This window comes from Alosa alosa, chromosome 11 (genome assembly GCF_017589495.1).
Source record: "Alosa alosa isolate M-15738 ecotype Scorff River chromosome 11, AALO_Geno_1.1, whole genome shotgun sequence".
Taxonomy (NCBI): domain Eukaryota; kingdom Metazoa; phylum Chordata; class Actinopteri; order Clupeiformes; family Clupeidae; genus Alosa; species Alosa alosa.
The window spans coordinates 6,514,225-6,528,779 of record NC_063199.1 but is presented as its reverse complement, the minus strand read 5'-3'; the positions used below and the strand labels follow the sequence as shown (position 1 = coordinate 6,528,779).

At 45.1% G+C, this 14,555-nt stretch overlaps 1 protein-coding gene across 5 annotated transcripts in view; it reads right to left on the bottom strand.

Annotated features, from left to right (window-relative positions):
* Window positions 1–3,362: 3,362 nt before the first annotated feature.
* scaper (S-phase cyclin A-associated protein in the ER) overlaps window positions 3,363–14,555 on the bottom strand; it is a 106,899-nt gene continuing 95,706 nt past the window's right edge. For all 5 annotated transcript variants that reach the window (XM_048256212.1, XM_048256213.1, XM_048256215.1 and 2 more), the window contains 3 exons: window positions 6,929–7,120; window positions 4,545–4,593; window positions 3,363–4,180 (listed from right to left, as the gene is read on the bottom strand). In XM_048256212.1, the coding sequence (XP_048112169.1) occupies window positions 4,074–4,180; window positions 4,545–4,593; window positions 6,929–7,120 (348 nt within the window). In that variant the 3' untranslated portion in view covers window positions 3,363–4,073. The remainder of the gene's footprint in view (window positions 4,181–4,544; window positions 4,594–6,928; window positions 7,121–14,555) is intronic.

Here is a 14,555-nt window from a genome sequence, read left to right as displayed (position 1 = left end):
TTTTATAGTGACTTAAACGTCCATCACCGACCATTTCCATCACATAGAGCAGATATTGACCGGCCCATTGTGCCTATCCTACGAACCTGTTGTGATCAATTCCTTTTTGCTTGTAAAGGCATAAGTCTAGACAGAGGACAAGGATCGGCGGCCTCTTATCTGCGCCTGGCATCACCTGCAAATGATACATTGAATGGAGCCACAACAAACCCGCCTCTCTTTTGCTGGAGACTTCGCTAAAGGGGACTCCCTCTCAGCCGGCGCAGTCTTGCGTGTCTTTGGTTTATTTTCATTCCGATCACAGCCCGGCGCTTAGAATAGCCTCTGGACATGGGGAGCTTAGGTCAAGCAGCGTCTTGACATATCAGACCTCTCCAATTTGTTCAGCAGTAGGCTACAACCTTTCTGATAGGACAGGATGGGCATGAATGACCAAACTATGCTGATCCAGATTCCATGGAGAAAATCATTCCCAAACCAGACACCAGGGACACAAGTAGGGGTGTGTCAGCCTATTCATTTAGTTCAACATACCTCTTCTGAAATTAACGTGATGGTTAAAAAATACTTCATTAGGTTCAATACAGTAGATAATCAACCACTGCAACGCCTGCGGAATAATCAGTTTAAAATCTGTTTTACATTGAGAAGCAAATTGTGAAAAATCACCTCAACTCACAGTAGGCCTAACAGATGTTGATTGGCAACTAATTGAGTTATGTCGGGAATGTGGCCGGAAACAAGTTAGATAATTTAAGATAGCAATACGATAAGATAGGCCTACAATGTCGTTGAATGAAAATCTACACACTTATTAATGGCTAAATATTAATTTAAATGTTTCTGACTATATGTTAAATGGATGAGTGGACTAAGATGATTGATAATTAACTGTATCCAGAAGTAAGATGCAAGGTAGGAAAAAACTGCATCGCCTAAATTTCTCAATAAAAATGGGAATGACTGTCATGAATGCAGCTAGAACAACAACGAAAAGTTCACTGATAATACTGTTAATAAGATACTCTGACACTGACAACAGAATAAAAAACGTATTAAACGTCATGGACACACTAATTTTGACACACGATTTTTGAGTTTGTGTCAGATTTTCGCGCAAAAGGCGCACGATGGCTTTGATTTGGTGCCTTACTCAAGAAAATCGGGATTATAGATTATAGACTAAAGTAACATAGTTCCAGGTCTGGTGACGTGAGTATTAAAAGAAAGTTTCAATTCGCTCAACAGATGTAAATTGTTGCTTGCTTACACTTTATTAGTAGCCTAATGTGATAGCTCATTTGATGGGGAAAAAGCAGATCACTGAAAGACCTGATTCGTAATCTATGCAATTAGCCCATGACTTTCCCCAAATCATTTGAATGGATGTAAGTCTACTGATCCATCCGTTTGAACGTCATAACGAAGAGCATTTCAGCTTGTTTTAAATAATAAAAAAATGTAATTCCCTGTAAACCAAAAATATCTTAGAATTATACGTGTGGATAAACGAAGTTCTCGTTCATATTCATGTGGACGTGCAGCCTATCATAAATAGCAACGCGTCAGATGACCTGGTGCACAGTAGGCTAAACACAGTAAAGTGTTGGCCTATAGGAGTAAACACAATTCTACAATTCATGTTTATTTGATAACCTATAGCTTAGGTCTACTGCGTCTTCAGGAAAACGTAAATAATCAACAGCTTATTACCATTAACACGTAGGCTATAAATTAATTAGGGAACGAAAAAAGAAAATAAAAGGAAGACAAAATGGAATTTGTGGAAAGACCAGGACTGTTAATATCAGTATAGCCTACTTTATATCAATACAGACTAAACTATACAAAACTGTTTGTGTTTGTTTTTAAATAATTTTGCAGAATACTTGAAATGCCAGTGTAACCTAAAGACTCAGATGTTTCTATCTCCATCATTTAGCCAAAGTAAAGCAAACAGGGCTGATCCCCCCATTTATTCCCGAAGATTCTGCCCAAGGGCCAAATGAAAATAGATGTTGTAATTCTCTGTGGAGAGGCACTTCATAATTTCTCTAGAACAATAACAAATAGATGGGATTTGGAGGGAACCTATTTCCTGCGCTAACGTCACCAGTTTCTGTCACGGCACATAAGGATGAGCCATAGGCCTATGCGAGATGCTACTAGCCTTCACTCTAAGCATTGTGAGTAAAATGTCACAGACTTATTCAAAATGATCAGCCTTAAAGTAGCTGGACTGGGTGGGTGAGCTGATTTTGGTAACTGGTAACACCACTGTCGGGCAAGAAAGGTGAAGAGGAGTCTGCCGCCGCCAGAAAGAAAATAATTGAGCAGTCCATTCAAAGCAGGTCTGAAATGCCGACAGTTCACCGTTTATGTTTTCACAAAGCAGAGCATGATATTGTAATTGTATATAAGGCAATTGTAATACACCGCTGTGTGTTCTGCGCAAAACCTAACAGTGACAGGATCGAGGCTGGTCAGAATTGCCCACCTTTTTTCGACAGTCTGAAGTTTCTGAGGAGTGGTTGCAGCTTCTGTAACGTTATTAAAATAGGGTGTACATAATCCTGATTGGCAGAAAATACCTAAACTCGTCTGCCAGCAAGCATCCCAGATGGAGCGTGATAGCGAACGCCTACAGGAAGGTGTCCCACCTCGACCGGCTCCAGCTTTTGCTGACCGGCTGGTAAGAACGCAGCAACTCACAGGCTGGGGTGCGAGCGAGTTCGTCAGGTGAGTGCGGAGAGAGGATCAGTGTGCTAGTCTCGCTCTGACCTCGGGCCTCAACAGAACTGCTACATTCTTTCCAAGGCCAGCCGCGTTTTCACTCTTGCCCACTCTGCACATTTTCTCAACTAAAAATTCTAAACTGCTCACAACCTCAAAGATGGAGCCAATGAATGGAAATTATAATACATAGGCTATAGGAATTATATCTGTATATACACACACACACCTAATTTAAATCGAGCAGCTTCAGCCAAGACAAAAAAGGATAATTTTACACACACACACACACACACACACACACACACGGAAAGTAAATGTTTTTGTAATAACTCTGCAGAAGTTTAAAAGTTTGAAAGAACTTCAGGGAAAATACTTCTTAACTGATCATACTGTAATGAGATCTAATTGGAGTTAAAACACAGATGAAGTCCATTTGTTATTGTGAATTCAAAATGGTCAGCACAGGCCTGGCGTGGAAATAAATTTTCTGGATTTACCACGTGCTTGTTTATATCAAACCTTCCAATGTTTTTTTTTAACTCAATGTTCAATGCACAGCAACAGCTGTCTGGATAGCACATCTTATCGTTTAGTTCTACAGCTAGACTAAAAGAAAGACAAAACCATTTTTGGTGAGGAAAACAATTTAATTCACCATAATAAATAAATTATAGAACGTGACGGATACGTAAATAATTCAATAAATTATACTTTCTTTTAGTGCTCTGAAATACAGGGACAAAGAAAAGGGACCAGAAAAGTGGTCCATACAGTACACAAGAGCAGAGATAAACTGCATTGACTACATTCTGTAGACAAGACTTACAGGTATGAGAAACAATGATATCAAAAACAAAACATTACAACATATATTAATTTAAAGGACAAATTGAAAAGCAATTAAGGGTTCATTTTCATTACCTAAACATCACATCAAATAAATGTATCAAAAAGAGGAGAAAACGGATTAAGCAAAACTATTACACCTTCAACTGCTGCCAATTGTTTGATCTTCTGTGCTGCATTCTCCTGTGCGTTCTCCTGTGACCTGTGGCAGAATGTGTCTGTGGTCTGGCCAAGCGGACTGTGAAGACGTTCGGAGAGAGAGAGAGAGAGTGTGTGGACTGAGAGGTGTGACCAAAGGCCAGCTCTTGGTATTATTACCATGCTAGTGGAGCTTGTGTGTAATAGTGAGCAAAATACTATTGGTGCAACTGCACCTAACTGCATGTATGTGTGTGAGTGAGTGAGTGTGTGTATGCATGTGTGTGTGTGTGTGTGTATGTGTGAATGTGTGTGTGAGAAAGAGAAAGAGAGTGTATGTATGCTAAAGTGAATCAGTCCTCCTGTTTCTTCAGGAAAAACTGTAGAGCAGAGTCCCACAGGTCTCGAGGGAAACGGTTGGAGAGCTCACAATAATCCAGTGGTGAAGAGGAGGATTTCTCTGGATGGAGTGAAACAGAGAGAGAGAGGGAGGAAGAGTGTGTAAAATGGGATGTGAGAGAAGAGAGGGAGGAAAGGGGAGGAGAGACAGAAAAATAAAAAAGGATATTAATTTAACTTTAAAGGAAGGGGCCATTGGATTTGTGACCATGAGACTGCACCGAATATTTTTAAGTCAAGAATAAAACATCTGAAAATAAAATACAATCGCGTGAAGGACGTGAAAACTACTTGATGAATTTCTGTCTTTTTCCTTCTGACCATGTTGGCCTATACAGGAGACTCTGAATCTGCTGTGTAAATGAGGATGGATGCACACTGCTAGGATAAAATAGGTAGGGAAGGAGATTAATTTTTCTGCTCACCTTGTTGTAATGTCCTGTTGTCAGTGCTGTTTTCAGCAGCAGCACAGTCCTGTTGGGAGAAAAGAGAAATCGGAATAAGAAATCAGAAATTCCACCGCTCTGGGTAATTCAGCTCCGCGTCTCTTCTGTAAGAAAAACAATCCAGACAGATAACACAACACACATTTTTTACATTTACAAGGATGGTGTGTGTGTGTGTATGGACTGTTTGTGTAGATATATTTTCCTGTTTTTTGTTTTTTTAGGACTATGAAGGCTATCAAGACTTATTAATGGCCTCTTCGGGAAACATGCAACTTAAATAGGGTACATTGAAGACATTTGTGGTATTTGATAAATAGAAGAGTAAGAGAGAATCTGGGTGGCTCTGAGGACATTTTGAGAACACAAAGACACGTTCAGAAACTTTACCAGCCGTGTTGCTGTCGACCATAAAGAGCCTCTGAGGTAAATTTAACCTACTTAACTACGCACACCTAAACACACCTGCTTAAGCCAATTTCTTAATTATGGATTTCTGCTCTCTGCCTGTCGTCAAAGACGAGTTTGCCTAAACACAGAAAACACCTCCAAAGCGCCGTCGCCATGTTACCTAACAGGTGATGTGTTTTGAAATATTCAAGAGTAGTAGTGTTTCATTCTATAGTGGACGGGTGGGACAGCGCGTGCTACTATCCACGATAGGTGTCGGGATGACTACATGCATCATTCATGAGTTTATCCGAAAGATCAAAACATTCCCTCGCTTCCCCCTCTCCCTCCCTCTCTGTCGCTGAGGTTATCTCCTTACGTTTAGACAAAAAAGGCAGAAAAAGAGAGGTGATGTTAATAAATATGGCTGGCGGCTGCTTTTGTTCTCCGCTGGTGGAGCGTTTGGACAAATGGCGGCAGGGGGCAGGACACCATACGTCTTCGCATTGTTTGAAGGGAGCGACAATCGCCTGTCCCTCCGCGCGTAAGGGCTAATCTCTAAATAAATACGGCAGGTAGCGGGGAGGCCCGAGCGTCGCGCCGAGCCCCTGACAGGGTGAAGATGAAGGAGGACAAGTGTTTACGGGGAGAGCCCAGCAGTGGCAGGTAAATCCACTCGCATCCCCACAGGAAGCCATCTGTCTTGGGGGCGAAGGCGGGGGGAGGAGCGGGAGATGACTTTGGCCATAAAAAAAAAAAAAAAAGGGATAGAAAGCGGAAAGACAAAGAAGTAAAGTGACGGAGAGATTGAGGAAAAAAAGACGGACAGAAAGAGAAGAGATGGAAAAGTGAGAAAAAGTGAAAGAAAGAAGCAAGAGACCAAAAGTGAGCGGGAACAAGAAAAAGAGGGTGACATAAACTACTGTGGCACAGGTGTGCAGACCTGAGATGTGGCCAAAGACTCTCTGCTGTGTGTGTGTGTGTGTGTGTGTGTGTGTGTGTGTATGTATACTCTGTGTGCTATTGTCTGTGTATAATAGAAATATTATGGTGCTTTTTGTGGGTGCGCATTGAGAGGCATATGAATTAAAATTTTGTGGGAAATAAAAAAAAGCTTGTAATGCTAGAAAAAAAACTTTAGGTATATATTTAACCAATTCTGAACCCCAAGTAAATGAATCAATAATACACCTCTCTTTCCTCATATACTGTATATATATATATATATATATATATATATATATGAGAGGGAGAGAGACAGAGAGAACTATATATACACACATATACACAGACACCACTGTACAGCGCAGAGCATTCCACAGAGGTCCAGTGGACTGTGCTGTAATGCTATGACATCCTGTTTGTGTGTGTAGCGTTCTCTAGCCCAAGGGCAGATAAACTGTAAAGCACGGCTGAAAGCGGGTACAGTGTAAATCTATGGCCGTCATGTCTGCTATGCTTGGGTCGCGGCTATTTATATTCTCCACATCTACACACATTTCTTGTACATGGCCTGTGACAGATTTATAGCTTGCCTAAAAGGTCTACTTCTGTTAAATGAGTGTGTGTGGCCTTAGGTGTGTGAAGGTAGGTAGCAGCACCAAGCTCATGCCTGACTATGCAATGATCTGGTTTCTCCTGGTTTCTGCAGATGCAGATAAATGTGTGTACTGTGTATGGGTGTGTGTATGTGTTTGTCTATGTGTTTATACACATCTCACCTGAATAACGGTAACAAGCAGCGCACACATCGACCGCTGCTTTAGTGGCTTCACCTACACTTTCCCAGACTGTACATAAAAACATTTCTATTGTTCCTGTGTGTGTGTGTGTGTGTGTGTGTGTGTGTGTGTGTGTGTCCTCAACTGTGGGAAGGTTCGAAGCAGCACACAATTTGTTGTCACAGCAGGCACAGATGGATGTTAGTACTGATCCATTGTGAGTGTGTGTATTTGTTATTGTGTGTGTCTTACCTGTACAAAGGTGGCGAGCAGCACGCAGCTCATCTCCTGCTGCAGGATGACCTTGTTCTGCTGGTTGTTGTAGCAGGCGCAGATGAGCGAGGGGAAGAGCACTTTGATGAGGCGCGGGTGGCTGAAGTACTGGAACGGCAGCTGACACAGTTTCTGCAAGACGCTGGGCTGCCTTCCAGACTGCACCATAACCTGGAGAGGAGGGAGTGAACACACACACACACACACACACACACACTCTCAGTCAGTCAGCCACTGCAGGGCCACACTGTGGCCTGTCGTAAATCTGAACCCCAGCCCTCCCCCCTTGTGCCCCTCCCATGCATAAATCTGCCACTAAAACAACACACAAACAGCCATTAAGAGGAGAAATAGAGGGCACAGCCTCCCACCACACAATTACGCACCATAAAAACACAAGAGAGGATGTGTCGTATGGGTCTTCCCCCTTAACCGCACACTCTTTATGAGCTCGGTTTTTGTGTGCTACAGGTATGGAGCATGTGAGTCATAGGATGGTAGATTCCTGTGAAGACGCAGAGTGTTTGCTGATCGGGGTCGATTGCGGTCAAATGTGAGTGACAGGACATCCGATGGTTGTGAAGCGAGATGTGTTGACTCGGATGCTGGCTCCACCAGATGAAGGCGTTGTCTATTATTGTGACACTGAAATATTCAACTCAGGTTTTGCTGTTGCACTATGTCCTCTCAAGTGTGTGTGTGTGTGTGTGTGTGTGTGTGTGTGTGTGTGTGTGTGTGTGTGTGTGTGTGTGTGTGTGTGTGTGTGTGTGTGTGTGTGAGAGTGTGTGTGCCTGTGCGTGTGAGGTTGGGTTTAAGAGGGTCAGGCTTAGTGCAGAGGGCTAGAGCAGGACAGTTGGGGTACGTGTGTGTGTGAGAGTGTGTGTGTGTGTCTATGTGTGTGTGGGGGGTGGTGGTATAAGGGTGGGAGGTCGTTTGGATGGGAGCACCAGAAGGCCTCTGCCACTTTAAGAAATGAAGCAATACTGTTAATGGAGTTCTCACCAGGGCCCATACCACACACGGCCCGTCAATCACACCATCACATCCGGCCCACCAATATTAAAGCCAAATCACTCCCAGGCCACTCTGATTAAACAGGGCATGGCCGCACTGGGCGGGGGGTCCACAGGCTGTCTGGGGGCCGGGGGAAGCATGGCATTAGCACTTGGGACTTCTCCCTGGAGCCTAGGAAAGTGTGGTGTGGTGTGTGTGTGAGAATGGGAGGTTGTTTCGGTAAATCGTGGGTTTCCAAAAAAAAAAAAACCCACAGCTTTACAGGTACCCCTGACCTATCACACACACACACACACACACACACACACACACACACACACACACACACACCAAAATGCAAGCCAGAGGGGTGGGGTGAAGCACCCAGATCACGGTGACATAAATTACCCAAAAGGGGTTTAACAAGACTTAGCAAAACCAGAGAGACACCCTTTAACAATACTCTTTCCCAAAGCCCTCTGCCTTTAATGATGCACTTTAGGGGGGGTGGTGGGACGGGTTTAGGGGGCACGATAAACAAACCGATAACTCACTTCTTTTATCATTTCAAGGTGAGCACCTTCAGAGACGTGTTCTACAGCAGCGTTCAAAGGCCTGATGCCGCAATGACGTCGGTCCACGTTAGCGGCCATTTCAAAGACGCCTCGGCCCCGCTGCTCGACCGGGGCCACCGAGGAGCCGTTCAAAGGGCAGCTCCAAAAAAGCTAAAGAGCAGCTGACTGCCAAGGCAGAGTTGGAGCAGAGAGAAAAAAAGAATGAAATAAAAAAGCTGGATCTGTGTGTTTTCCCCCCCCTTTCCTTTCTCTTAAGAGGCAAGCCAAACATTGCTACCCAAAAGGCTTTGCAACGCGGCACGATTAATGAGTGTCCTCATGCAGAGGATATGGATTTAAAAAAGAAGGAAAGGAAAAAGACAAAGTCACGGTTTCAGAGGAGTCAGAGAATGGGAGAGAGAGAGAGAGAGAGAGAGAGAGAGAGAGAGAGAGAGAGAGAGAGAGAGAGAGAGAGAGAGAGAGGAGGTAAATACCGACAGAAAGACTGTAAAAGATCTGGTTGTTTTTTGAGATGGAGCTGGGCAGTGTCAGCTTGGAGGGGGAAGACACAGCAGGATTTGGGAGCTCAGCTGACAAAATCTCACCGAGTGCGGACCTAATCTCCACAACCCTCCCGCACAGCAAGGCAAGGAGGCAGCAGAGCGAGGAGTGAGGGAGATCCACAGAGCCATACGAATGATAATGGCCTTCAGCACAACACGTTTATCTCCCACACCACACCAGAGCACGGGGCTAAACAGCTTCTGATTAGCTCAAAAAGTCTTCAGTCCTTCAAAAAGCAATATACCGTCCATATGTATTCACAAAAATGTGTACATGCTTTTGGTAAACGTGTGGGTGTGTCTGTCTGTGTGTGTGTGTGTGTGTGTGCATGTAAGTCTGTGTGTGTGCATGTGTGTGTAGGTGTGGACGGGTCCTGCCTTTCCGCAGACACTCTGCCCACAAATCACCAAGGCCATCTCATAATCCTCCACCGTGCAACGTTCCATCTTCAAGACGCCCAAACAAATTGTCCACCCTCAAGTGTCCGCTGCAAGCAGACATAAAACAAGGCGCTCTGGCACGGGCATGCTGGGGGCGTGGGGGGTGGGGAGGGAGAGACCAGAGGTTACATCAAAACCAAAGTCTCTGGCCTGAAGACTGTCCAGACCTCGGCTCGGACTAAGAGTAATGACCCCTGCGGCCCAGCACCCATGCCAGACTGGGATTAGGCCGCAGCCAAGTCTCTCACCATCCGCAGGACTATCTATTCAGCCCTTGACATCATAAAAGCAACGGCATGGCGTTTGAACTTGTGAGAGAGCCTCCGCTCCTACAGACGTGCCCGTAAAATAGAGAGGAGGGAGGAGAAGGGGAAAAAGAGGTCTAAAGACGGAGACTGGCTGCCCTTGTGTTTCCTTTAAGTACAGAGAGCCGGAGAGCTCAAAACGAGCGGACCGCTTTTATGGCGCTCTTATTACATAACCTTAGCAAAGACAAAGGGTGTGTAAAGTTAACGCTCCGAAACACAAACACTGACTAAGAGTAATGATGGAAGAAGAGCAAAGGACCCCAAAGTCTGACCCTTGGTTAGAGTTGGAATTTCATTAAGCGATCCAGCTGTATTAAGATGGTGGGATTCTTGAGTGTCAGAATGACATGAGGCTAAAGGAACGGGTCCAGGCGTCTAAATGACCAAGGCGGTATGAGGATTCTCAGGATTCTCCCTTTGCAGGCAGAAAGCCCGTGTGAGCAAGACGTCTTCTGTAATATATCTGCTGGAGCGGCTGGTGACCCAGGTGTAAGTGGTGTCTAGACACCCCTCCACCGCGGTGAACTCGGCTACGGATACGTCAGCCATCGACCAGAGCCACAAATCTGTGGCTCCAAACCTGCCACACCATCCTCGACAAGATCTCCTTCACCAAAAAAAAAAAAAAAAAAAAAAACACAAACCAGATCCTCTGGCAGGCGACTCCAAACAGCAGAGTTACCGTAAAGCAGAAGGGAACTGCTGGCCTGCTGATAAGAGTGAAGGGCCAAACCACATCAGAGGACGTTGAAAGAGCACTCGGGAGAGGAAGTTACTGCTGAAAGGACTTATCTTAACAACCTCTGCCACCCACAAACAGGTTCTGGAGATGTGCAAGGGGGCCCTGAATGCTCCATAAATCCCCAGAGTTTCAGACAACCTGACGACAATCCAAGACAGAGGAGTAAACATCTGTGGGAAGAGAGCGGGAAATTTCGGCATCATACTATTTTTCCCCCTATTTTTTGCCCTTCTGTGAGTGTGTGTGTGTGTTTTTTCCTCTGTGTAAAAGAGCATAGAGCTCATTGGTGTGCCATAAACCACTCGAAATGTATGAGCAATGCCACAGGCATCGAGAGATTTATCACTGCCTGCCTAACGTCATCGCTGATGCGACTGGGAGATAATCTTGAAGCAATCCTCCTCGGAGAGTCGAGACGACCTGCACCATGCTCAAGCCCAAAGGATGACGCTCCATAAAGAGACAAGAATATATAAATATAAACAAACAACAAACAAAGCCATTCAAACCAAACCAAAATACCTCTTTTTTATCTACTTTTTAGCCTCAACAAAGCTGAACTAATCCCCTTGGGCACGTTTGTAAATCATCAACCTTCACTGTCCCCAAACACACCCACCCCATCCCACACACCCTGTTTACTATAGGATACACATTCCCCTGTGCTGGCTCCCAATGGTCTGCCCTGGCAGTCTTATGCCTTCCAAGTGCACAAGGAGAGAGAGAGAGAGAGAGAGAGAGAGAGAGAGAGAAAGAAAGAGAGAGAGAGAGAGAGAGAGAGAGAGAGAGAGAGAGAGAGAGAGAAAGAGAGAGAGAGAGCTTGGTTATCTGGCCCAGAAATGAACTGTTGAAGGGATCGTTTCAACATCAGTTTAACAGGGATTACAAGAGAGGCTGTGGGCTCAGGCTTACAGTCCAGGGGAGACGCCCTGATGGTGCGCGTGGGAGAGTGAGGGGAGAGGGGGAGAGGGAAAGAGAGAAAGAGAGAGAAAGAAAGAGAGAAGGGCTATATGAGATAAGACTGATGAGTGTGAAGGATTGGTTCCGTCTGGGCTTTCGCAGGTCTGCTCAACAACATGTCTTGAAGTCCTCAAAAAAAGTACCATCTATCAACATCAGCAGATATGCAGAGGGTAAACAGAAAATGATATTGTAACGAGAGCCGTGATATCATGTGGATATTGAGTGCATGTGTGGCCCCTTGAGCACGATAAGGGGGAGAGGAAAAAAACACTCTTAATGTACCCACAGCACCCTCAGTGCCATGTGCTTTACTGCTTTAGATGGTTATTCTTCTACCAAGTGTGTGAAAGCCACCTCCTGGATTAATATGTCATGCGGACTTCCCCGGAGCTATGGCTGCCTGCCTGGTCTGTGTTTGCCCACAGCAGCTTTGGGACCCACAGCGGCTGGCTGGATGAATCGACATGTGTCACTCGGGAGACAACGCAGACATGTGCTCCAGGCAACAAGGCCCAACACTCGGCTGTTCCAAGTGCATGCCCGCTCAAATCCTGTATATATGTATATATATATATAGCAAATGTGCATGTATGTGTATATAAAAATGTAGCGACAGTTTATCCTGGGGAGAGTGCTGAATGTTGGTCCCCATCCCTGGAGTACAAACACACTTCACAGCCTGCGTGACGGTGCATATGTCATTCTGGCTATGGCCTTCCCCTCCTCTTCTTCCCCGTGTTCCTTTCTTTTCTTTTCTTTTATTCTCTTTTGGCCATAGGAGTGAATTATTTATGCATCCCCAACAGTCAGCCCCCTGGAGGCAGTGGTTACACACCAGGCCAGCTCAGAAGAAACCCCCCCGAGCACACGCACCAGCTCGCCTGATTTCTCACACACCGCACATGTAAACAGAGGGCCGGTGTGTCAAGACTCGAGCTCTGCATCAGCCGACTAGGATGACTGTAGAGATGTGTGTGTGTGTGTGTGTGTGTGTGTGTGTGTGTGTGAGTCGGGAGGGGAGATGAGGGGGGAGGGTCGGCTGCCTTTGTGGGCCCTGTCAGTGCTTACATTAGCCTGAGAAAGGCCAAAGCGGCTCCAAATAATCCCCACTGCTCCGGACTCCAAGCATTCATCCTGCGCAATCCGTGAGTCCCTGACGTGGATGCATTCCAGGACCACCATTCAGAGGAAGTCACTACGCAACACACTGCAGAATTTATTTCCTTTGTTTTTTTCTTTTGGCTTTTATCTTCTGTAGTCGGGAATATTTTTTTTGTCCCTAAATACTGAACCACTTGTCCGTAATTATCATTACAACATATCTAATTATCATTATGGCATACTGAACATTCATTAATTTCTCTGATATTTCAGTGAATAGCAGGACAAATGGAATCTTACAAGTCTGTACAAAGTAGACAGCATTCCTGATCATTTATCATAGTACAGACCAGAGTTGAATGTTTTTTACAAATACATATTACGTTTTTATGTTTTTTAATAAACATTTAACTTTTTTAAATGCTTTTATGCATTTCTCCTCATGCCCTCTATAGTCTGTGTTGCCTAGAATAACGTCAATGACAATTTTCCTCAACAGGGTGAAATATCACCTATCTATTCCCTATAATTCATGCAGCTACAAATTAGCAAGGAGGCAACATCAACGAAAATAATTAACAGAGAGAGTCAAGGTTAATGAGAAACTACTGTGGATGGAGAAATGCATATGCAACTGCATTAATGAGCCTTTATGGCTGAGCAGACTCTGCATCATTCTGCCCCCCACGACCCTAAACTTCTATAACGAACACCCCCTCTGCCACGTGTGCGTGTGTACGTCCTCCTTCAGACTGACTGGTAAACTGGTGTCTTCTTTTATTTTATCTAAAGCATAGGAACTGAACCGCTGCCAAATGAACACATTAAAAAAACAGCTTGTGTCCAGGGTGGGAGTCACAAGTTTAAAGACTTGTGCGGCGTGGCATTTTTCAAATTAGCAGAAGTGCGCTGGGGGAGAAATGAATATGAGAGGACCGGCTGCTATTCCCAGCCTGGCCGTTTCGCTCGGCCGTCTCCGTGCGTCTGAGAGTGAGTGTGTGTGTGTGTGTGTCTGTGTGTGTGTGTGCGCACACCCACAAAGCCCCGATCATCTGTCACTTCTCCTAATTCAATCATCAGCCTTCATTCAATTATCCAATATAATATGCAAATCAGGCCAACAATGGCCAACAAATGCTAATTGCGTACATCAAAATAATTAAATTGGATTGGAGCAGGGGAGGAGGACTGAAGCGCCATAAAATCGCAGGCAGTTCTTTTAATTAAGACTTAAAAATGTTTTAAATTAGAATCTGTAATCAGTCCATAAATTGTTGGGGATGGTCTAATTCCCCTGGTTCCTGCCCGGTCCCCCCTCCCTCCCTCCCTCCCTCCCTCCCCTCCCTCTTCCTCGGCTAAGGACGTAACTGTCAGAGGGTGCGGGTCGCTTTTCAGCTCCGCCATCAGCTCTTCCTGCTGCCTACCGGGCACTGATGCCTCCTAACCAAAGCTCAGCCAACTGTGGCAGGTGGTGCGCCTTGCCAAGAGTGAGTGTGTGCCATGCGTGAGTTGTCAGGTGTGTGCCCGGCACGTCAACAACTCTCACTTTGAGGCTGCTACGCTACCTGGGCACATCTACACCTGTTCTCATAGCATTGGTCACAGAAAAGAGAGCGCGAGACAGAGAGACAGAGAGATAGAGAGAGAATACAATTACTGAGAAAAAAAGAATGTAAAGAAGGCTATAAGGCAGATAAAGGATAAAGGCAATAGAAGGAAAATGAGGGGAAAATAAAAGAGAGAGAGAGAGAGGGGAAGAGAGAGAGAGAGAGAAAAGAGGCAGTGGCCGTCACGCGTCAGGAAGCAAGCGCGGAGGTGGCAGCACAGCACTGCATTATTAAACACACATCCTTTGTGGCTTTTTGTCTGGCTTGTTTGTCGAGAGGAAATAAAGGGAGCGGAGGAGAAGAGAAGGAGAACCCTGGTGCTCGATCTAATGAG